The sequence below is a fragment of the Salmo salar genome, chromosome 01 (genome assembly GCF_965601325.2).
Source record: "Salmo salar chromosome 01, fSalSal1, whole genome shotgun sequence".
NCBI classification, from domain to species: Eukaryota; Metazoa; Chordata; class Actinopteri; order Salmoniformes; family Salmonidae; genus Salmo; species Salmo salar.
Window position 1 is genome coordinate 160,380,865 of NC_138291.1, and position 24,708 is coordinate 160,405,572.

A 24,708-nucleotide genomic window follows, 5' to 3' on the forward strand; every position below is an offset into this window, starting at 1 on the left:
AATTTGATTTGATTTGATGGAGTCTGTCACTCCTCAGCAGGCCAGGCTTGGTCCTGTTTGTGGGTGAGTTCCAGAAAGATGGCCAATTATCTACAAATTCTATATTTTGGGAGAGGCAGAAAACAGCGATTGAGTTGAGACTCTGAAGAGCTCATCACTCCTCTTAACTGGGAGGTAGCACTGCCCCCTGGTAAACAGTGTATGATCGCTGGATGATTCGTTTTAAGTCTAATACTGCGGGTAATGGAGTCGCCAATGACTAGGGTTTTCAATTTGTCAGAGCTAATGGTGGGAGGCTTCGGCGTCTCAGATCCCGTAACGGGAGGAGAGACCAGACAAGGCTCGGCCTCTGACTCCGACCCATTGCTTAATGGGGAGAACTGGTTGAACGATTATGTCGGCTGAATGAGCGACACTGGTTGAGCATTCCTACAGCATTTCCTTCCAGAAGCCATGAGAAAATTGTCCGGCTGCGGGGACTGTGCGAGGGGATTTATACTACTATCTGTACTTATTGGTGGCAGACGCTGTTTCATCCTTTCCTGTACTTAAATTACCCTTGCCTAACGATTGCGTCTGAAGCTGGGCTTGTAGCACAGCTATCCTCGCCATAAGGTGATCGCTTTCCTGTATATGAGTACAGCGACTGCAATTAGGAGGCATAATGTTAATGTTACTACTTAGCTTTGGCTGGTGGAGGTCGTGTAGAACCACGTCCAGATAAAGCGTCCGGGGTGAAAATGTTGAATGAAAAAAGTTGAGCGAGAGAAAAATATAAAACGGTAATTAAAAAGTAAAAAACGTAAAGTTGGCAGGTAGCAAAGAAACGTTCATCAATCAAAGTTCACAGACAGACATACAAGTTCTCACAAGAATAGTAAACCAACTAAAATTCACAGAAGTGAGGACATTTTGCCGGCCCTCACTTGTAAAATGTCTGTTTTAGGCTTAGGTGTAGGGTTAGGTTTATGAGTTGGTTTAAATATATTTTGAATGGGAATCAATTGTTTGTCCCCTAAAATTCCTATCTCTGTGATTCTCCAGGTCTTAGAATAACTGGCAAAGATGATGGATAAATAAGTTTACTCAGGCCGTTTACCAAAAAATGGTCAAGGTTCCTGGCTGTGTAAGTGGGCGTTTCCTCTCTCGCATGAGCACGCTTTTCCTGCATGAGCATGCTTTTCCTGCGTGAGCACACTTTTCCCGCGTGAGCACACGCTTCCTCCATAATATCTGGCATGCTCATGCGAGAGGGAACAGCTGGCTCTGGTCTACTTATTGTCCCCTCCCGCTCGCCCTGACCAGGGGTGCCAGCGGCAGGAGTTTTCACTGTGGTGGAAGGCAGACTCGCGCACATACACACACATGAAAACTGATCACACACTCACTGGCAACTTCACCACACAACACCCTCCACCACAAACCAAGGTCTCACACTTCTTTCCCTCCCTCCCCTCCTCACCCCCTCCCTCACCCATCCTCCCCCACATTACATAGAGCCCCAAAGAGATGAATGTTGCTGGAGAAAAACTCAGACCAGATATTCTTGTCTTTTTCTTTCTGTTTTTATTGGTTTGGCAGAGAGACAGACTGGGGAGCTGTGATAGTCAGATGATGACGCAACAACACAAGTCTCAACAGTTTCTCTCCAGCACTGTGGCTGGTGTTGTAGGAATAACTGACCTGCCTTGGTGTTGCAGGAATAGGAGTCTTTCCTGAAACAAGACACTAATAGGAATACACTAATACGAATACTTGTGTGTATTGTTGACCAAGTTGTCCAGGTCTTTCTTAGCTAGCTCATGCAGTCCGTGTGTAACCGTGGCTTGTGTAGGTGTCCGTCCCATCAATACATTTCAAGGGTCCAAGAAGACATACATTGGTCATTTCAATTGACAGTACATTCTGTAAGCTTTAAGGACATCATGATTCCATGCTAAACTAAGGCCATGTCTGTGAGTAGTTTACTTGACTGAGTCGTGGTTCCCTTGTAGAGTTACTCACACCTGGTTTAAGCTAGAGCTGGTAGAAGTTACCTCTAACTGCGGGTCCGGGATACGATACAATATTATTTGATCCTTCTCGTGTTTCAGGTTATGATTTGGAGTTGGGTAATGTGATACTAGATCTGTAGTTAGGAGCAACTTCTACCTGCCGTTTTATGGTACAACAGAAGATTAGCACCAGGAAGGCTGGTCTTTAGGTGTTGTCCTCATCACACCAGTATTCAAGGCAAGAGTGACACTAATTTAAAACACAGCCTGAACAGAGCTGAGAGGACCACCATTCTCAGATCATCATCATCATCATCATCATCATCATCATCATCACTATGTACAGTATATACACACCTATTTACAATACACACATACTGGTGTCAGGGTAGCTGGTACTGGCACACATTACAAATAATAACACACAGAACACAGACAGACAGCACCTCTGGTGGTGGAGAGAGGAAATACATTGAAACACAGGTTTGTGAAAAGCTTGGCACTGTAGATTTCTCCCACATGAACAATAACAACAATACAGGGTCAAAGGTCAGAGAGTCAGTCTTAGTGGTAAACAACATGGGGGACTTCCGTTTGATTGACAGCTGGGACCCAGAGTGGAGAAGAGGGGGGTGGGACTTGACATTCCTCTTCTTCTCCCCTCCTGGTCCATCTCAGAGCAGGCAGATTAGGCTCTTGCCCTCCTCGATCTCCTCCTGCACCTTGTCTGAGGATGTGGCGATCTCGGCCTGGGCTGAGAACACAGCGCAGATGAAGGTGAGCACAGTGCCTCCCATGGCTGTGTAGAAGGCCCAGCCCATGGTACACAGCCCTGCCTGGTAGGGAGCTGCGTCCTGACCACAGTACAGCTGCACCTTGTCTGAACCCCAGCCTGCAGGGTACAGCATCAGACCCAGGATCAGAAACAGACCTGGACCAGAGAGCGGGGAGAGAAAGGCACTGTTAGTTCATAATGGACCTACATGCTGCAAACATATCAACAGTTATAATGTGTGACTGATTGAATTGTGTGTTTGAAAGGTAGCTTCAAAAAAGAGTGGAATAATGACAACAGCACATTGTCTAAAGTCAATCCACAGAACATTCTCTGGTATCAAAACATTTCCTGTTTCAAGAACACATTAGCGTTCTAATTTGGTCAAAAATATTATACTGGTTAAAAAATATTATGCTCTCTTTCCAAATGGGACTCTACTCTGCTCCATTCCAACAATACACCTGGCCAGAGTCAAATCTCTTGATGCCAAAAATTCTTGATATCTGTCTTTCCCCAAACATGTCCCCACGTAACGACCCTCAGGTTACAGCACAATGCAACCCTGGGGTTATAGCACAATACGACCCTGGGGTTATGGCACAATACGACCCTGGGGTTATGGCACAATACAACCCTGGGGTTATGGCACAATACAACCCTGCTGTCAGCTCTGAATCGCTGGGGGTATCGCACAATGTGTGACCTGGGGTTACAGCAGCTCAACAACAGGAAAGGGTAGCCAGAGGGGTTTCCCCAGTCACTGAACTAACCGACTAATCCTGTGTCTCAGCTTCCTGTGTCTCTCTCTGCTGAAGGATGGAGCCACTTCTGTGGTTCTGGGACCCACTTCCAATAGCCCTGCACTGTACAATATTCCACTTTAACATCACACTGATTATGTTCCAATAGCCCTGCACTGTACAATATTCCACTTCTAACATCACACTGATTATGTTCCAACAGCCCTGCACTGTACAATATTCCACTTTAACATCACACTGATTATGTTCCAACAGCCCTGCACTGTACAATATTCCACTTCTAACATCACACTGATTATGTTCCAACAGCCCTGCACTGTACAATATTCCACTTTAACATCACACTGATTATGTTCCAATAGCCCTGCACTGTACAATATTCCACTTATAACATCACACTGATTATGTTCCAACAGCCCTGCACTGTACAATATTCCACTTCTAACATCACACTGATTATGTTCCAACAGCCCTGCACTGTACAATATTCCACTTCTAACATCACACTGATTATGTTCCAACAGCCCTGCACTGTACAATATTCCACTTCTAACATCACACTGATTATGTTCCAACAGCCCTGCACTGTACAATATTCCACTTTAACATCACACTGATTATATTCCAACGGCCCTGCACTGTACAATATTCCACTTCTAACATCACACTGATTATGTTCCAACAGCCCTGCACTGTACAATATTCCACTTCTAACATCACACTGATTATGTTCCAACAGCCCTGCACTGTACAATATTCCACTTCTAACATCACACTGATTATGTTCCAACAGCCCTGCACTGTACAATATTCCACTTCTAACAGCAAATGGATTCTGTTCCAACAGCCTTGTACAAGACCAGAACCTATAGGAGAGCCTAATAGAGGCCTGCTCAGGAGGAGCAAGAGAAACCTTCACCCAATACATCATATGACCTAGTAAAGTAGAGACAATGCATGTAGTCTGTGTTCAATATCACCGTATCCTTGTACAGGCCCAGGGTACTTCTTTCACCATCACTATACTCAAGAATGACCTTATAGGAAAAGGCAGTGAGCCTGTTTCTAGTTCAGGCTTTGACACACACCAGGAGACACTCTAGAACTACAATATTAGAAGTCTACTACTAGATGACTGGGAGCTCCGTTAGTGAAACTACAATAGTAATACTGGAAGTCCACTAGAGTCTAGACTGGGAGCTCTGGAACTACAATAGTAATACTGGAAGTCCACTAGAGTCTAGACTGGGAGCTCTGGAACTACAATAGTAATACTGGAAGTCCACTAGAGTCTAGACTGAGAGCTCTGGAACTACAATAGTAATACTGGAAGTCCACTAGAGTCTAGACTGGGAGCTCTGGAACTACAATAGTAATACTGGAAGTCCACTAGAGTCTAGACTGGGAGCTCTGGAACTACAATAGTAATACTGAAAGTCCACTAGAGTCTAGACTGGGAGCTCTGGAACTACAATAGTAATACTGGAAGTCCACTAGAGTCTAGACTGGGAGCTCTGGAACTACAATAGTAATACTGAAAGTCCACTAGAGTCTAGACTGAGAGCTCTGGAACTACAATAGTAATACTGGAAGTCCACTAGAGTCTAGACTGAGAGCTCTGGAACTACAGTAGTAATACTGGAAGTCCACTAGAGTCTAGACTGGGAGCTCTGGAACTACAATATTTATACTGGAAGTCCACTAGAGTCTAGACTGAGAGCTCTGGAACTACAATAGTAATACTGGAAGTCCACTAGAGTCTAGACTGGGAGCTCTGGAACTACAATAGTAATACTGGAAGTCCACTAGAGTCTAGACTGGGAGCTCTGGAACTACAGTAGTAATACTGGAAGTCCACTAGAGTCTAGACTGAGAGCTCTGGAACTACAATAGTAATACTGGAAGTCCACTAGAGTCTAGACTGGGAGCTCTGGAACTACAATAGTAATACAGGAAGTCCACTAGAGTCTAGACTGGGAGCTCTGGAACTACAATAGTAATACTGGAAGTCCACTAGAGTCTAGACTGGGAGCTCTGGAACTACAGTAGTAATACTGGAAGTCCACTAGAGTCTAGACTGGGAGCTCTGGAACTACAATAGTAATACTGGAAGTCCACTAGAGTCTAGACTGGGAGCTCTGGAACTACAATAGTAATACTGGAAGTCCACTAGAGTCTAGACTGGGAGCTCTGGAACTACAATAGTAATACTGGAAGTCCACTAGAGTCTAGACTGGGAGCTCTGGAACTACAGTAGTAATACTGGAAGTCCACTAGAGTCTAGACTGGGAGCTCTGGAACTACAATAGTAATACTGGAAGTCCACTAGAGTCTAGACTGAGAGCTCTGGAACTACAGTAGTAATACTGGAAGTCCACTAGAGTCTAGACTGGGAGCTCTGGAACTACAGTAGTAATACTGAAAGTCCACTAGAGTCTAGACTGGGAGCTCTGGAACTACAATAGTAATACTGAAAGTCCACTAGAGTCTAGACTGGGAGCTCTGGAACTACAGTAGTAATACTGGAAGTCCACTAGAGTCTAGACTGGGAGCTCTGGAACTACAATAGTAATACTGGAAGTCCACTAGTCTAGACTGGGTGCTCTGGAACTACAATAGTAATACTGGAAGTCCACTAGAGTCTAGACTGGGAGCTCTGGAACTACAATAGTAATACTGGAAGTCCACTAGAGTCTAGACTGAGAGCTCTGGAACTACAATAGTAATACTGGAAGTCCACTAGAGTCTAGACTGAGAGCTCTGGAACTACAATAGTAATACTGGAAGTCCACTAGAGTCTAGACTGAGAGCTCTGGAACTACAATAGTAATACTGGAAGTCCACTAGAGTCTAGACTGGGAGCTCTGGAACTACAATAGTAATACTGGAAGTCCACTAGAGTCTAGACTGAGAGCTCTGGAACTACAATAGTAATACTGGAAGTCCACTAGAGTCTAGACTGGGAGCTCTGGAACTACAATAGTAATACTGAAAGTCCACTAGAGTCTAGACTGGGAGCTCTGGAACTACAGTAGTAATACTGGAAGTCCACTAGAGTCTAGACTGGGAGCTCTGGAACTACAATAGTAATACTGGAAGTCCACTAGAGTCTAGACTGAGAGCTCTGGAACTACAATAGTAATACTGGAAGTCCACTAGAGTCTAGACTGGGAGCTCTGGAACTACAATAGTAATACTGGAAGTCCACTAGAGTCTAGACTGAGAGCTCTGGAACTACAATAGTAATACTGGAAGTCCACTAGAGTCTAGACTGGGAGCTCTGGAACTACAATAAGCCTATAGGCACATATTACGAGAGAGCGAGAGAGAGACAGACAGCGAGACAGAGAGAGAGAGAGACAGACAGACAGAGAGACAGAGAGAGAGAGAGATTGTTGTTTATTATTGTTTATTTCACTTTTGTTTATTATCTACTTCACTTGCTTTGGCAATGTTAACATATGTTTCCCATGCCAATAAAGCCCTTAAATTGAATTTGAAATTGAATTGAAATTGAATTGAAATTGAATTGAGAGAGAGAGAGGGAGATAGAGAAAGAGACAGAGCTCCTACACCTCTACACCAGACCAGCACACTAACCCTCCTTCCCTCCCTGCCTCCCTCCCTCCTTCCCTCCATCTGCCTCTGCCCTGCTCACTTGCTCCTTCAGGAGATGAAAAACAAAAGTGCAATGCCGACACCAGCTTTCTCCCTCTCAGAGCAGACCAATATTGTATTAAACACGGAAATGAAAAGTAGGTCATAAATTCTTTCCACATGTTGCTGCCAGAGCAGCTCTGGTGATGGACTGGAGGTATGGTTTCAATTCTACAACCCCCCCAATACACACACACACACATATACACACATATACACACATATACAGACACACACACACACACACACACACACACACACACACACACACACACACACACACACCACACACACACACACACACACACACACACACACGCACACACACACACAACCCCCTCTAAAGACATCCCCCTGTCCAATGGACCCCTAACCTAATACCCCAGTCCACTTCAACTGAGTATCCTGCATCCTCTGTGAATATTAACTGCCTGCCTCCTTCTGCAACCTGGCCTGTATATTAACCATTCGCCTCCAACTGTCTCCGTAGTCTCCTCTCTTTCTGTACTCTCTTCCTCTACATTTGTAGGTGGGGTATCCCTGCATTCTCTCTCTACCCCGCCCGTACCCCTCCTCTCCCTGACCCTGGTCCCAGAACATCTGACTACCCACCTCCCCTCAGCTCCAGGAAATTGTGAAAACGTATCGCAACAGACTATGAGAGCCAGAGGTACAGAGAGAAAAAGATATGCAGGTTTTTTCGTTTTTTCTTTCTCATAATTCTTTCCTCTCCACACCTATGTGACCAGTTTCAGGAAGCCAGCCGTATGTCGCACGCCACTACTTCACAGTTTCTGGGCAGCAATGCCTTCTGGAGCATGTGAACTTGTATGTGCCTTAATGACAAACTTGTACTCCATGTGTAAATACAAATAAAATGGTTAAATTACAAGCCTGGCTGGTTTAGCCACGGAAAAAGACAGGAATCTTCCTGCAGCCTTAGACCGCTGTGCCATTCAGGAGGCCCTGATAAAGTGTACTTTTATCTGGAGTTTTTCCTTATTGTAGTCTACTACTTTTACCACTTTTAGTCTTGAAATCTTTGGTTGTTTACTACACTACTCACCCTGTTTAGCACACGACCTCACATGTGAATCCTTAAAGAGATGGCTGGGGCTAAGGCTTAAGAGGGTGTGAACGATGCTGAATGGGGGTCGATAAAGAAGAACTCTCCAGTAGGTGTACCAAAACATTAAAAGGCCATTTTCTCAAAAGTGGGATTACAAGTCTATCAACTTTCATAGCAGAATTACTTTCCCATTGTTCCACAACTGCAGCATTTCATTTTCTCATCTTTTATCCAATGTAAAAAACACAATTTCAAATGTAGCTAGATATGACCGAATCCAGGTGGTGGCTCACATATTAGAGTGTGATGGAAAAAGAGAGGAGGGAGAGAGAGGAGGAGGTCTCTCACTGGAAACATCCAGACTGATATGATTGTCAGGTAGGACCGTAAGCCAAGAGAGTCTTGGTCTGGGTCTCCTGGCTTCTAAAGACACTCTCATCAACAACTAAACTGACTTTACTCATCCGCTGCTCCTCTGAACCAATCAGGTGTGTTAGAGCAGGGCTGGAGCAAAAGTCTGCATACCCAGTATTTCTGCAGGAGGGTTGGCCACCTCTGCCCTATAGAGTTAAGAGAATGGTTTCAACAGTTAGAGAGTGGGTGAGACAGAGAGGACATGTTGTTTCTATGGGAAACCTGGGGGAGGTTTGTGTTTCTCTCTGTTTGGCTTCACTGTCCCACAGAGGACTGTAGTGTAAAACTGTAGTGTTCAGAGGACTGTAGTGTAAAACTGTAGTGTTCCTCTCTGTTTAGCTCCACTGTCCCACGGAGGACTGTAGTGTAAAACTGTAGTGTTCCTCTCTGTTTAGCTCCACTGTCCCACAGAGGACTGTAGTGTAAAACTGTAGTGTTCCTCTCTGTTTAGCTCCACTGTCCCACAGAGGACTGTAGTGTAAAACTGTAGTGTTCCTCTCTGTTTAGCTCCACTGTCCCACGGAGGACTGTAGTGTAAAACTGTAGTGTTCCTCTCTGTTTAGCTCCACTGTCCCACAGAGGACTGTAGTGTAAAACTGTAGTGTTCCTCTCTGTTTAGCTCCACTGTCCCACGGAGGACTGTAGTGTAAAACTGTAGTGTTCCTCTCTGTTTAGCTCCACTGTCCTACGGAGGACTGTAGTGTAAAACTGTAGTGTTCCTCTCTGTTTAGCTCCACTGTCCTACGGAGGACTGTAGTGTAAAACTGTAGTGTTCCTCTCTGTTTAGCTCCACTGTCCTACGGAGGACTGTAGTGTAAAACTGTAGTGTTCCTCTCTGTTTAGCTCCACTGTCCCATGGAGGACTGTAGTGTAAAACTGTAGTGTTCCTCTCTGTTTAGCTCCACTGTCCCACGGAGGACTGTAGTGTAAAACTGTAGTGTTCCTCTCTGTTTAGCTCCACTGTCCCACAGAGGACTGTAGTGTAAAACTGTAGTGTTCCTCTCTGTTTAGCTCCACTGTCCTACGGAGGACTTGAACAGGGAATAATAGGGACCTATATTATCCTGGTTCCTTCCACACAGTCATTCTGTTCTGGTACTGTTCTGTTGGTAGGAAGTCCTACGAGCCTGATTCAGGATTACAGTAATATGCACTGTGACCATGGACCGGACTTTCCATTCATATCTATCAGCCTTATCTACACCACACTTCCTTTTACCCAACTCTCTCTCTCACTCTTTCTCTTACTCACTGATTCTCTCTTTCTATGCCTTTAATTCTTATACACCCACACTACGGTTGTAAACACTCTCTCTCTCGCCATCTCTCGCTATATCTCTCACCCACATACCTCTATTGTCAACACTGGTTGTGACTGACCAACATCTTTATTTTATTTATTTTATTTCACCTTTATTTAACCAGGTAGGCTAGTTGAAAACAAGTTCTCATTTGCAACTGCGACCTGGCCAAGATAAAGCATAGCAATTCGACACATACAACAACACAGAGTTACACATGGAATAAACAAAACATACAGTCAATAATACAGTACAAAAAAGAAAACAAAAAGTCTATATACAGCATGTGCAAATGAGGTAAGATAAGGCAATAAATAGGCCATGGTGGCGAAGTAATTACAATATGGCAATTAAACACTGGAATGGTAGATCTGCAGAAGATGAATGTGCAAGTAGAGATACTGGGATGCAAAGGAGCAAGATAAATAAATACAGTATGGGGATGAGGTAGATAGATGGGCTGTTTACAGATGTGATCTGTGAGCTGCTCTGACAGCTGGTGCTTAAAGCTAGTGAGGGAGATATGAGTCTCCAGCTTCAGTGATTTTTGCAGTTCGTTCCAGTCATTGACAGCAGACAACTGGAAGGAAAGGCAACCAAAGGAGGAATTGGCTTTGGGGGTGACCAGTGAGATATACCTGCTGGAGTGCGTGCTATGAGTGGGTGCTGCTATGGTGACCAGTGAGCTGAGATAAGGCGGGGCTTTACCTAGCAGAGACTTGTAGATAACCTGTAGCCAGTGGGTTTGGCGACAAGTATGAAGCGAGGGCCAACCAACGAGAGCGTACAGGTCGCAGTGGTGGGTAGTATATGGGGCTTTGGTGACAAAACGGATGGCACTGTGATAGACTGCATCCAATTTGTTGAGTAGTGATGGAGGCTATTTTATAGATGACATCGCCGAAGTTGAGGATCGGTAGGATGGTCAGTTTTATGAGGGTATGTTTGGCAGCATGAGTGAAGGATGCTTTGTTGCGATATAGGAAGCCGATTATAGATTTAATTTTGGATAGGAGATGCTTAATGTGAGTCCGGAAGGAGAGTTTACAGTCTAACCAGACACCTAGGTATTTGTAGTTGTCCATGTATTCTAAGTCAGAGCCGTCCAGAGTAGTGATGCTGGACGGGCGGGCAAGTGCGGGCAGCGATCGATTGAATAGCATGCATTTAGTTTTACTGGCATTTAAGAGCAGTTGGAGGCCACGGAAGGAGAGTTGTATGGCATTGAAGCTTGTCTGGAGGTTAGTTAACACAGTGTCCAAAGAGGGGCCAGAAGTATATAGAATGGTGTCGTCTGCATAGAGGTGGATCAGAGAATCACCAGCAGCAAGAGCAACATCATTGATGTATACAGAGAAGAGAGTTGGCCCGAGAATTGAACCATGTGGCACCCCCATAGAGACTGCCAGAGGTCCGGACAACAGGCCCTCCGATTTGACACACTGAACTCAGAGAAGTAGTTGGTAAACCAGGCGAGGCAATCATTTGAGAAACCAAGGCTGTCGAGTCTGCCAATAAGACTGTGGTGATTGACAGAGTCGAAAGCCTTGGCCAGGTCGATGAATACGGCTGCACAGTAATGTCTCTTATCGATGGCGGTTATGATATCGTTTAGGACCTTGAGTGAGGCTGAGGTGCACCCATGACCAGCTCTGAAACCAGATTGCATAGCGGAGAAGGTACGGTGGGATTTGAAATGGTCGGTGATCTGTTTGTTAACTTGGCTTTTGAAGACCTTAGAAAGACAGGGTAGGATAGATATAGGTCTGTAGCAGTTTGGGTCTAGAGTGTCACCCCCTTTGAAGAGGGGGATGACCGCGGCAGCTTTCCAATCTTTGGGAATCTCAGACGATACGAAAGAGAGGTTGAACAGGCTAGTAACAGGGGTTGCAACAATTTTGGCAGATCATTTTAGAAAGAGAGGGTCCAGATTGTCTAGCCTGGCTGATTTGTAGGGGTCCAGATTTTGCAGCTCTATCAGAACATCAGCTATCTGGATTTGGGTGAAGGAGAAATGGTGGGGGCTTGGGCGGGTTGCTGTGGAGGGTGCCTGGCAGTTGACTGGGGTAGAGGTAGCCAGGTGAAAAGCATGGCCAGCCGTAGAGAAATGCTTATTGAAATTCGCAATTATAGTCGATTTATCGGTGGTAACAGTGTTTCCTAGCCTCAGAGCAGCTGGGAGGAGGTGCTCTTATTCTCCATGGACTTTACAGTGTCCCAGAACTTTTTTGAGTTTGTACTACAGGATGCAAATTTCTGTTTGAAAAAGCTAGCCTTAGCTTTCCTAACTGCCTGTGTATATTTGTTCCTAACTTCCCTGAAAAGTTGCATATCGCGGGGGCTATTCGATGCTAATGCAGAACGCCATAGGATCTGTTTGTGCTGGTCAAGGGCAGACAGGTCTGGAGTGAACCAAGGACTATATCTATTCCTAGTTCAATTTTTTTTTTGAATGGGGCATGCTTATTTAAGATGGTGATGAAGGCACTTTTAAAGAATAACCAGGCATCCTCTACTGACGGAATGAGGTCATTGTCATTCCAGGATACCCCGGCAAGGTCGATTAGAAAGGCCTGCTCGCAGAAATGTTTTAGGGAGCGTTTGACAGTGAAGAGGGGTGGTCGTTTGATCGCAGACCCATTACGGATGCAGGCAATGAGGCAGTGATCGCTGAGATCGTGATTGAAAACAGCAGAGGTGTATTTGGAGGGCGAGTAGGTTAGGATGATATCTATGAGGGTGCCCGTGTTTACGGATTTGGGGTTGTACCTGGTAGGTTCATTGATAATTTGTGTGAGATTGAGGGCATCAAGCTAAGATTGTAGGATGGCCGGGGTGTTAACCTGTTAGGGCTAGGGGGCAGCATTTGCACGTCTGGATAAAATAAATGTACCCGATTTAATCTGGTTACTAATCCTACCCAGTAACTAGAATATGCATATACTTATTATATATGGATAGAAAACACTCTAAAGTTTCTAAAACTGTTTGAATGGTGTCTGTGAGTATAACAGAACTCATTTGGCAGGCAAAACCCTGAGACATTTTCTGACAGGAAGTGGATACCTGATGTGTTGTATTACCTTTAAACCTATCCCATTGAAAAACACAGGGGCTGAGGAATATTTTGGCACTTCCTATTGCTTCCACTAGATGTCACCAGCCTTTACAAAGTGTTTTGAGTCTTCTGGAGGGAGATCTGACCGAACAAGAGCCATGGAACGATGATGGCCCATTAGACACCTGGCGCGCGAGTTCATGTTGGGTACCCTCGTTCCAATACGTTATAAAAGAGTATGCATTCGTCCACCTTGAATATTATTCATGTTCTGGTTAAAAAAGGCCCTAATGATTTATGCTATACAACGTTTGACATGTTTGAACGAACGTAAATATATTTTTTCCCCTCGTTCATGACGAGAAGTCCGGCTGGCTTAGATCATGTGCTAACAAGACGGAGATTTTTGGACATAAATGATGAGCTTTTTTGAACAAAACTACATTCGTTATGGACCTGTGATACCTGGAAGTGACATCTGATGAAGAGAATCAAAGGTAATGGATTATTTACATAGTATTTTCGATTTTAGATCTCCCCAACATGACGTCTAGTCTGTATCGCAACGCGTATTTTTCTGGGCGCAGTGCTCAGATTATTGCAAAGTGTGATTTCCCAGTAAGGTTATTTTTAAATCTGGCAAGTTGATTGCGTTCAAGAGATGTAAATCTATAATTCTTTAAATGACAATATAATATTTTACCAATGTTTTCTAATTTTAATTATTTAATTTGTGACGCTGACTTGACTGCCGGTTATTGGAGGGAAACGATTTCCTCAACATCAATGCCATAGTAAAACGCTGTTTTTGGATATAAATATGAACTTGATAGAACTAAAAATGCATGCATTGTCTAACATAATGTCCTAGGAGTGTCATCTGATGGAGATTGTAAAAGGTTAGTGCATCATTTTAGCTGGTTTTATGGTTTTGGTGACCCTGTCTTTGACTTGACAAAACATTACACACAACTCTTGTAAATGTACTGTCCTAACATACTCTAAATTTATGCTTTCGCCGTAAAACCTTTTTGAAATCGTAAAACGTGGTTAGATTAAGGAGATGTTTATCTTTCAAAGGGTGTAAAATAGTTGTATGTTTGAAAAATTAGAATTTTGACATTTATTTGGATTCAAATTTGCCGCTCTTGAAATGCACCTGCTGTTGATGGAGTGCACCACGGGTGGCACGCTAGCGTCCCACCTAGCCCATAGAGGTTAAGCATGTCCCAGTTTAGGTCACCTAGTAGCACGAGCTCAGAAGATAGATGGGGGGCAATCAATTCACATATGGTGTCGAGGGCACAGCTGGGGGCAGAGGGTGGTCTATAGCAAGCGGCAAGAGACTTGTTTCTGGAAAGGTGAATTTTTAGAAGTAGAAGTTCGAATTGTTTGGGTACAGACCTGGATAGTAACACAGAACTCAGCAGGATATCTCTGCAGTAGATTGCAACACCGCCCCCTTTTGCAGTTCTATCTTGGCGGAAAATGTTATAGTTAGGGATGGACATTTCAGGGTTTTTGGGGGTTTTCCAAAGCCAGGATTCAGACATGGCTAAGACATCCGGGTTGGCAGAGTGTGCTAAAGCAGTGAGTAAAACAAACTTAGGGGGTAGGCTTCTAATGTTAACATGCATGAAACCAAGGCTTTTACGGTTACAGAAGTCAACAAATGAGAGCACCTGGGGAGTGGGAGTGGAGCTAGGCACTGCAAGACCTGGATTAACCTCTACATCACCAGAGGAACAGAGGAGAAGTAGGATAAGGGTACGGCTAAAGGCTATACGAACTGGCCGTCTAGCACGTTCGGAACAGAGAGTAAAAGGAGCAGGTTTCTGGGCACGATAGCATAGATTCAAGGCATAGTGTACACACAAAGGTAAGGTAGGATGTGAGTACATTGGAGGTAAACCTAGACATTGAGTAATGACGAGAGATACAGTGAGGGAAAAAAGTATTTGATCCCCTGCTGACTTTGTACGTTTGCCCACTGACAAAGAAATGATCAGTCTATAATTTTAATGGTAGGTTTATTTGAACATTGAGAGAAAGAATAACAACAAAAGAATCCAGAAAAAATGCATGTAAAAAATGTTATAAAATGATTTGCATTTTAACGAGGGAAATAAGTATTTGACCCCCTCTCAATCAGAAAGATTTCTGGCTCCCAGGTGTCTTTTATACAGGTAACGAGCTGAGATTACGAGCACACTCTTAAAGGGAGTGCTCCTAATCTCAGCTTGTTACCTGAATAAAAGACACCTGTCCACAGAAGCAATCAATCAATCAGATTCCAAACTCTCCACGATGGCCAAGACCAAAGAGCTCTCCAAGGATGTCAGGGACAAGATTGTAGACCTACACAAGGCTGGAATGGGCTACAAGCCAAGCAGCTTGGTGAGAAGGTGACAACAGTTGGTGCGATTATTCGCAAATGGAAGAAACACAAAAGAACTGTCAATCTCCCTCGGCCTGGGGCTCCATGCAAGAGCTCACCTCGTGGAGTTGCAATGATCATGAGAACGGTGAGGAATCAGCCCAGAACTACACGGGAGGATCTTGTCAATGATCTCAAGGCAGCTGGGACCATAGTCACCAAGAAGGACTGAAATCCTGCAGCGCCCGCAAGGTCCCCCTGCTCAAGAAAACACATATACATGCCCATCTGAAGTTTGCCAATGAACATCTGAATGATTCAGAGGACAACTGGGTGAAAGTGTTGTGGTCAGATGAGACCAAAATGGAGCTCTTTGGCATCAACTGAACTCGCTGTGTTTGGAGGAGGTGGAATGCTGCCTATGACCCCAAGAACACCATCCCCACCATCAAACATGGAGGTGGAAACGTTATGCTTTGGGGGTGTTTTTCTGCTAAGGGGACAGGACAACTTCACCGCATCAAAGGGACGATGGACGGGGCCATGTACTGTCAAATCTTGGGTGAGAACCTCCTTCCCTCAGCCAGGGCATTGAAAATGGGTCGTGGATGGGTATTCCATCATGACAATGACCCAAAACACATGGCCAAGGCAACAAAGGAGTGGCTCAAGAAGAAGCACATTTAGGTCCTGGAGTGGCCTAGCCAGTCTCCAGACCTTAATCCCATAGAAAATCTGTGGAGGGAGCTGAAGGTTTGAGTTGCCAAACGTCAGCCTTGAAACCTTAATGACTTGGAGAAGATCTGCAAAGAGGAGTGGGACAAAATCCCTCCTGAGATGTGTGCAAACCTGGTGGCCAACTACAAGAAACGTCTGACCTCTGTGATTGCCAACAAGGGTTTTGCCACCAAGTACTAAGTCATGTTTTGCAGAGGCGTCAAATACTTATTTCCCTCATTAACCTGTTATGGATAGGGGGCAGTATTTTCACGGCCGGATAAAAAACGTACCCGATTTAATCTGTTTATTACTCCTGCCCAGAAACTAGAATATGCATATAATTGTTTGATTTGGATAGAAAACACCCTAAAGTTTCTAAAACTGTTTGAATGGTGACTGTGAGTATAACAGAACTCATATGGCAGGCTAACACCTGAGAAGATTCCAAACAGGAAGTGCCCTCTCTGACCATTTCTTGGCCTTCTTTAGCCTCTTTATTGAAAACAGAGGATCTCTGCTGTAACGTGACACTTTCTAAGGCTCCCATAGGCTCTCAGAAGGCGCCAGAACGTTGAATGATGACTCTGCAGTCCCAGGCTGAAAAACAGTAGCGCATTTGGATAGTGGTCGATCTGAGAACAATGAGACGTGCACGTGAAGAGTCCATTTTACATTTTCAGTCTTTGAACGAAAACGACCTCTCCCGGTCGGAATATTATCGCTATTTTACGACAAAAATTGCATAAAAATTGATTTTAAACAGCGTTTGACATGCTTCGAAGTACGGTAATGGAATATTTTGACATTTTTTGTCACGATATGCGCCGGCGCGTCACCCTTCGTTACCCTTCGGATAGTGTCTTGAACGCACGAACAAAACACCGCTATTTGGATATAACTATGGATTATTTGGAACCAAACCAACATTTGTTGTTGAAGTAGAAGTCCTACTGCATTCTGACGAAGAACAGCAAAGGTAATCCAATTTTTCTTATAGTAAATCTGAGTTTGGTGAGTACCAAACTTGGTGGGTGTCAAAATAGCTAGCCTGTGATGGCCGGGCTATCTACTCAGAATATTGCAAAATGTGCTTTCACCGAAAAGCTATTTTAAAATTGGACACGCGATTGCATAAAGGAGTTCTGTATCTATAATTCTTAAAATAATTGTTATGTTTTTTTGTGAACGTTTATCGTGAGTAATTTAGTAAATTCACCGGAAGTGTTCGGTGGGTATGCTAGTTCTGAACGTCACATGCTAATGTAAAAAGCTGTTTTTTGATATATGAACTTGATTGAACAAAACATGCATGTATTGTATAACATAATGTCCTAGGAGTGTCATCTGATGAAGATCATCAAAGGTTAGTACTGCATTTAGCTGTGGTTTTGGTTTTTGTGACATTATATGCTAGCTTGAAAAATGGGTGTCTGATTATTTCTGGCTGGGTACTCTCCTGACATAATCTAATGTTTTGCTTTCGTTGTAAAGCCTTTTTGAAATCGGACAGTGTGGTTAGATAAAGGAGAGTCTTGTCTTTAAAATGGTGTAAAATAGTCATATGTTTGAAAAATTGAAGTTTTCGGATTTTCGAGGAATTTGTAATTCGCGCCACGCCCTATCATTGGATATTGGAGCGGTGTTCCGCTAGCGGAACATCTAGATGTAAGAGGTTAAAATGCAAATCATTTTATAACATTTTTGACATGCGTTTTTCTGGATATTTTTGTTGTTATTATGTCTCTTACTGTTCAATTAAACCTACCATTAAAATTATAGACTGATCATTTATTTGTCATTGGGCAAACGTACAAAATCAGCAGGGGATCAAATACTTTTTTCCCTCAATGTATATTCTCTAGAGATGTTTAAACCAGGTGATGTCATCGCATATGTAGGAGTTGGAACAACATGGTTGGTTAAGGCATATTGAGCAGGGCTAGAGGCTCTACAGTGAAATAAGACAGTAATCACTAACCAGGACAGTAATGGACGAGGCATATTGATATTAGAGAGAAGCATGTGTAGCCAAGTGATCATATGGTCCAGTGATTGGTTGGGCTGGCTGGGGACACGGCGATTCAGACAGTTAGCAGGCCCGGGGCTAATAAGCTAGCAGTTAGTAGGCCGGGGCTAACAAGCTAGCAGTTAGCAGACCGGGGCTAGCAAGCAAGCAGTTAGCAGACCTTTGCTTTGGTAATCAGATGAATTTCCAGTCACACCTGTCCTCTACTTCTGTACTGTACTTCTGCTCTCTCTGTTTGCTCAACAATAGTAACATCCAGACCTAGACTATTCATCATGATCAGACTGTTCCAATACAGTCATGATCATCTGTTAATCAGATCTGTAACAGTCATAGTCACGCTGTATCATTATTGCATCTGTTAACTGGATCACGGTCACATTCCCATCTGCCATCAACCCACAGCTAGTGCCCAGGTCAAAAGCCATCTGTGTGACAGTCCTATGACTCATCATGGCTGAATTTGGCTTGTCATCTGGTTGGCTGGCTGGCTGGTTGGTTGGAGCTGGGAGGGAGAGTTTATGGCCACAATAAAAGGATATTATGACACTCCCAGCTGTAGACCTGGAGACAGTTTAACTACCTGCCGTTTCTTAGTCTTCTCGTCTCTAACTGTGTTTCTGAAAAAACCCTGCCCCGGTCTGGCCTTAAACACTTGGCTAGTTATACTGCATATCCAATTGATTTCTATTAGAGATAAAGCCTTCCCAATATGACATCAGTGTGTATAAATGTGTTTAATAGAATCAGGACCACTCTGATGACTCCAGTGAGATGACGTGACCACCGCTGGCTACAGAAACACAATCTCTCCCTCTGAGGTAAAGTATTTCCCAAAACATCTGCCACCTGATCCCAGTTACGGTCACATTACGGGAACATTACGGCCGGTCGGCACACTTAGTGGAAATGTTGATTGGAGGAAAATCTGTCAGAAAGGAGAGAGGAAGAGAGGGAGAGAGAGAGAGGTGGAGAGACTTTTCTATCCCTCTCGTCTAGGACACATGTGGAGGTGGAGGAAAAACAGCAACAGAAAAAAGTACCAGAGACACATCAACACTGATCACTGCTGGGTGTGGTGTTTCTGCAGTGTGTTTTGTTCTTTATCCCTTTCTGTAGCCAGGGAGACTGTTCACGACAAGGGGCTGAGGGTTAAGGTAGAGTTGAATATTTTCCCGGTATTTTACAAATGTTCCATCCTGAGAATAAATCCCTTTTCTACCAGGTAACCAAAAACCGGAAGTGTCATTCAACAGCATTATAAAGCATATAAATAAGCATATGTCTGGATTTGATTAGAGCTTTGATCGAAAATTCAATCATGATGCTACTTGACCCTGATGAGCCATACATTATATACATTTTATGAGCCCCACATTAAATACATTTAATGAGGTCAAGCCCAAAAAAGCCCATATGATTGTGCTGTTATCCAATACATACATGATATAGGCTACTGCACATTACACCTGACAGAAAAACATAAAAGCCCATAGATGTAGCTAGCTATATGCTCTCTTGGGTAAATGAATAAAACTAGCTCCAGTAGGCTAATCTTTTTTAGTGTGAACTGTATTAATGTACTGTATTGTATTATAGGCTACTGGATTATATGGACTGAATTAAGCACATCATTCAAACCACGATAAAGCATGGAGAGAACATGCGATTCTGGTGCAGCACATGCGGCGAACAAAGTTACAATTACAGGCTAGTGAATTTGATTTTAATTTAGAAATATAATAGGGCCTATTTGTATTATTAGTAGGCTGACGAATAAATCGTTTTTATAATATTTCCCCTAATATTATCAGCCTACCTCCTCTTTCTCTCTCTATTGTTGCATCATTCCTTCCTCGCTTTTAACAGTTAAATGAAATGATCTTCTTCATTCTAATGACACCTTGAATAGTACAAGAATTAGATGCAGAAGGCTTTCTCTTCTTTTCACAAAGATTGAATGGTTATGGGTCTGAATAAATTACTGCTATAGCCTACTGCCGCCGCACGAGCGTTCGCTCTTCTTTCAAACTACCCATGAGTTCTATTGGCTGCTGTACTTAACATTCAGCAAACAAGAGCTTGCGTACCCTCTTTGAATAGTCTATAGGTATAAAAAATAATGTCCAGCAAGCTATTGTAGTCTAGCTTTTCCTGCAAGGGACTCCAAGAGCTAAGAGTGTTTTTTAAGGAGAGAGGCCAGCGGAGCACAGGTGCGTACGTATTGCGCAAGAGACAGAGGCTATAAGTTAGACATTATGCATAACCCACCATTAATTAGCTAATTATAAGGCTAATACTGCAATAAATGTATTACCTGAAAGAGGTAGGCTAGAACATCTATATATGGGGCTTTATATCAATCTAGAACAGGATGATCTATTTTGGATTCAACTTGAATGGAGTTGATGGAGAGAGAGAAAGACTACTAGAGAGTGCTCGCGCCTGCTCTGATTGAAAGCAATAATATTCAAGTGATAGGCTGTTTTAAAACTCTGCAGCTGCAATAAATAAACAAAAACATCTTAACAATAAAAAAGTAGGGTGTCCTCCGAAAGCCAGATGGAGATTATACGTGCATTCAGTCTTTATATTACTGTAGCATAGAATATGCTGCCCTGCCTGTCATAAGACAAAAAGTGACCATGATAAGAAGAAAGGTCTACATGCATTGTGAACTGCACTCCATACTGAGATGGGCTGTCTGTCCCCACCCTGAGCATTGTATATTCATCATGCAGAGGCAGTTGAGAAGCCAGATTAGACATCACATATCATTTAACACTTCCATTTCAAGCCATGCTGTTCATAGTTTATTTTAATTTACTGGTTTCTCGCAGTTATATATCCAGGGAAAAGGGAGTGGTTTAGAGTGGTAAATCTCAGTAACCTGGTTCTCGCCATTCAACCCTAGGCTGAGGGCATTAAAGAAACACCCCCCTGCTATTTCTGGTTTCCCCTCTGCCCCTTTCCTCTTCCTTATTCTCATCCCCTTCCTCCCGGCGACCCACAGACCCTTAACGAGCAGTTCTGCTCTTCTAATCAGTCCAGTTGTGGACGTCCTCTGACTATGTTCAATAACAACACAATAGCAAGATTCAGGCGGAATAACTTCACTCTCTCCAATGACCGCCTCCTCCCTCCCATAATTCACCACAGCAGGTCAAAGTGGCTTGAGAGTCATACACAGATACACACGCATGCGGACACACCACACAGGTCACATGACATCATCCCCAGCTGACCCAAGAGGACAAATATTTGGGCCCTTGTTGCTGATGGCAACGACCTCAGAGGGAGGTACAAGGCTGCTGTGGTTCCCTGACCCTTGACCAATAAGGTTAATACTCACCTCAAACACACAGAGAGGACGCTGGGAGTAAGAGTTAATGCACTCTCGGGGGCCTGTGTGTGTGTGTGTGTGTGTGTGTGTGTGTGTGTGTGTGTGTGTGTGTGTGTGTGTGTGTGTGTGTGTGTGTGTGTGTGTGTGTGTGTGTGTGTGTGTACACGTGCATGTGTTCGTGTGTGGTCAGTGGGGTCTGATTGCTCTAGTTAGTGAATGTTTAAACTCTGAAGAGGTGGACAGCAGCACTAAAGGTTAGCTGGATGGGGTTGAATGTTGGCTGTTCAGACAGAACACACCCCTCCACAAGCCCCTCTCTCTCCATTCCAGGGGTCTAACAGTCAGTCAACTGTATTTAACTACTGAACAGCTCAGACAAAACTACAACCAATCAACAGGCAATACAATACTGAAAGCAGCAACACTACAACAAGAGGGTCTGTGGATTTCCTGCGTGAGTTAAAGTCAGCCCTGTAACTACATGTCAATAACTCAATGTGAAAGTCAGTGTGCAACTCTGCTGTGTATATGTGTGTGTGTGTGAAATGTGTGTCTACATGTGCGTGTATCCCTCTCTCAGTCTCACCTGCGATGGCCTGCAGCAGTCCACACACGTTGAAGATGCTCTTCTTCATGATGCTCTGGAAGCACATGGTGAAGACAGAGATGAAGGCCACGGCACACAGTAGCAGGATCCCCGCCGCCAGGAAGATGGACGCTGCCTGCCAGAACCCGCTGGCGATCTCCCCAAAGTGCACGGCGTACGGCCCACACAGCACGCCGCGCTGCAGGTGGGGCAGCTTGAGGCAGCGGCCGTAGATGCCCAGGGTGGGCCGGTAGGCCTCGCCAGCCGCTGTGGCACCATGAGGGCCGAAGACGGCGTCCGGTGTCCGGGGGAAGCCCACCAGCCAATCGGTGCTCATGAAGGCGATGAGCTCTCCGAAGGCGACCACGATGCTGAGTAGAGTCCACAGCATGGAGCGACAGGTCACAATCACGTGGCACATGGTGATGATGATGTTTGAAGTGGTTCTGAAGTGTTCCTGGTGATGTTTTTTCCCGCCCCAGTGGTTACACAGGTGGGGTCAAAGGTGAAGGTTCAAGTCCTCAGGGTCTTCAGGAAGAGGGGAAAGTGTGAAGGGAGAGATTGAAGGATGGGGTCCTGTTGTGACGGAGGTGTGAGAGAGGCTAAACAGTTCCGGTGCAGGGAAAGGAGGGAGGAGAAGGAGGGAGGGAGAGGTTGGTTTGGAGACAGAGCCTGAGGTCAATGATTGAAAGTCTCTCTCTCTCTCTCTCTCTCTCTCTCTCTCTCTCTCTCTCTCTCGCTCTCTCTCACTCTCTCTTTCTTATCTCCCCCTGGTGTTGTTCCTCTTCCTTCTTTCTGGTTTGTCTCCCTATCTTTCTTTCCGATTCTTCCTGCAATGTCTTACTCACCCGCTTTCAGTTTCTCTTCCAGGTGGAGTGTCTGTTTTTCACACACTCTCTCTTTCGTCTTTATCTCTCTCTCGTTCTCTCTCTTCTGGACTCTACATCGTAGTGAAGGAGTGTCTCCAAGGCCAGCCAGCTGGCTTCTCACCAACTACACACCTTGAGACATAGGGGAGGGGGGAGAAAGAGAGGAGGGAGGGCGGAGAAGGGAACAGAAAGTGAGTGTGTGATCATTATTTATGGCAGTAGAAAGGGCAAACCATGGTAGAACGCTCGGTTACATGATGTATTTATTTTTATTTAACTCTTATTTTACCTGGTAAGTTGACTGAAAACACATTATCATTTACAGCAATGACCTAGGGAATAGTTACAGGGGAGAGGAAGGGGGATGAATGAGCCAATTGGAAGCTGAGGATGATTAGGTGGCCATGATAATATGATGGCCATATTGGGAATTTAGCCAGGACACCAGGGTTAACACCCCTACTCTTACAATAAGTGCCATGGGATCTTTAGTGACCACAGAGAGTCAGGATACCCGTTTAACGTCCCCTCTGAAAGACGGATTAGCAGTGTTGGAATGAAACGTTTCAGAAGCAGAGTTTTCCCCCTCCCACCTCAGGCATCATTTAACTTTAATCAGCAAAGAAACTTGGTCATTGACCAACACAGCAGTTTAAAATAACCAACCTTACACTAACAGTAAGTGGCATAGCACAGCCATGGTGAATGGGAGTAATGGTGGATGAAACGTATAGACAGGGAGAGCCTTATGACAACAGGGCTGCAGACAGAGAGAGGGGTTGTCTAAAACGAACCAACAAACTCTTGTCATGTTTACATAAAGCCAGGCCTGGAGAGGAAGAGAGGAGGAGGGAGAAAGAGAGAGGGCAGGCCTGGTCAGCCAGCCTGGAGGAGCCTGACTCCTCTGCTCTGCTCTCTGTTTTGGTTTCCCCTGCAGAGCTCCCTGACTGACAGGGTCAGCTCCTCCCCTTTCCCCTTCCCAGGGGTGTGTGTGTGTGTGTGTGTGTGGTGTGTGTGTGTGTGTGTGTGTGTGTGTGTGTGTGTGTGTGTGTGTGTGTGTGTGTGTGTGTGTGTGTGTGTGTGTGTGTGTGTGTGTGTGTGTGTGTAGGAGCATGCATGCATCTGTGTGTGAGGAGTTACTCTGGGTCCAACACTGGTGTCTGTGTAGTGTCGGTCCCAGGGGAAGCTGGGTGAGATGTGGAGGGGAGAAGGAGAGATGAAGGGAAGAGAGGAGAGAGATGTGGAAAGAGGGAATGAAGGATCCTTTGACAAACAGACACAGACAGAGGGAAAAACAAACAATCTCAGATGAAACAGCCCACGCCACTGATGTAGGGCTGATAGCAGTCTGGCTGTCCAACCACCACAGAGCACTAGCGGTTCTGGGGCCCCCATAAATGTGGAGTATAAAATAATTTTTACATAACTAATTTTTGCTATCGTTCTTTTTTTACATCCGTTATTAATGTAACTGGCCCCTCTAACAGTACAACTGGCCCCAGCTTGGCCCCCCCAGTTGAAATGGTCTAGAACCGCCACTGCCACAGAGCTAACACATAACTGACCTAGGGTCAGCCTGGCTGAGATAACCCTGCTGACACGGCCATTTCATAAACACCACCACTACAGAACTCGCAGAACCCCAGTGTCATCATCAGATCACAGCTATTTCACAAACACTACTGTCACATACCTCCTAAAGATAGATAACCCCAGTGACATGAACATGTCATTAACACCATCAGTACTGGGGGA

At 44.5% G+C, this 24,708-nt stretch overlaps 1 protein-coding gene across 7 annotated transcripts in view; it reads right to left on the reverse strand.

Moving 5' to 3' along the window:
• Positions 1-1,543: 1,543 nt before the first annotated feature.
• LOC106568131 (LHFPL tetraspan subfamily member 2) overlaps positions 1,544-24,708 on the reverse strand; it is an 82,100-nt gene continuing 58,935 nt past the window's right edge. For 5 of the 7 annotated variants that reach the window (XM_014138166.3, XM_014138192.3, XM_082955587.1 and 2 more), the window contains 2 exons: positions 22,085-23,085; positions 1,544-2,925 (listed from right to left, as the gene is read on the reverse strand). In XM_014138166.3, coding sequence (XP_013993641.1) covers positions 2,669-2,925; positions 22,085-22,505 — 678 coding nt within the window. In that variant the 5' untranslated portion in view covers positions 22,506-23,085 and the 3' untranslated portion in view covers positions 1,544-2,668. The remainder of the gene's footprint in view (positions 2,926-22,084; positions 23,086-24,708) is intronic. The other 2 variants (XM_045692146.2, XM_014138201.3) reach the window with 1 other exon arrangement.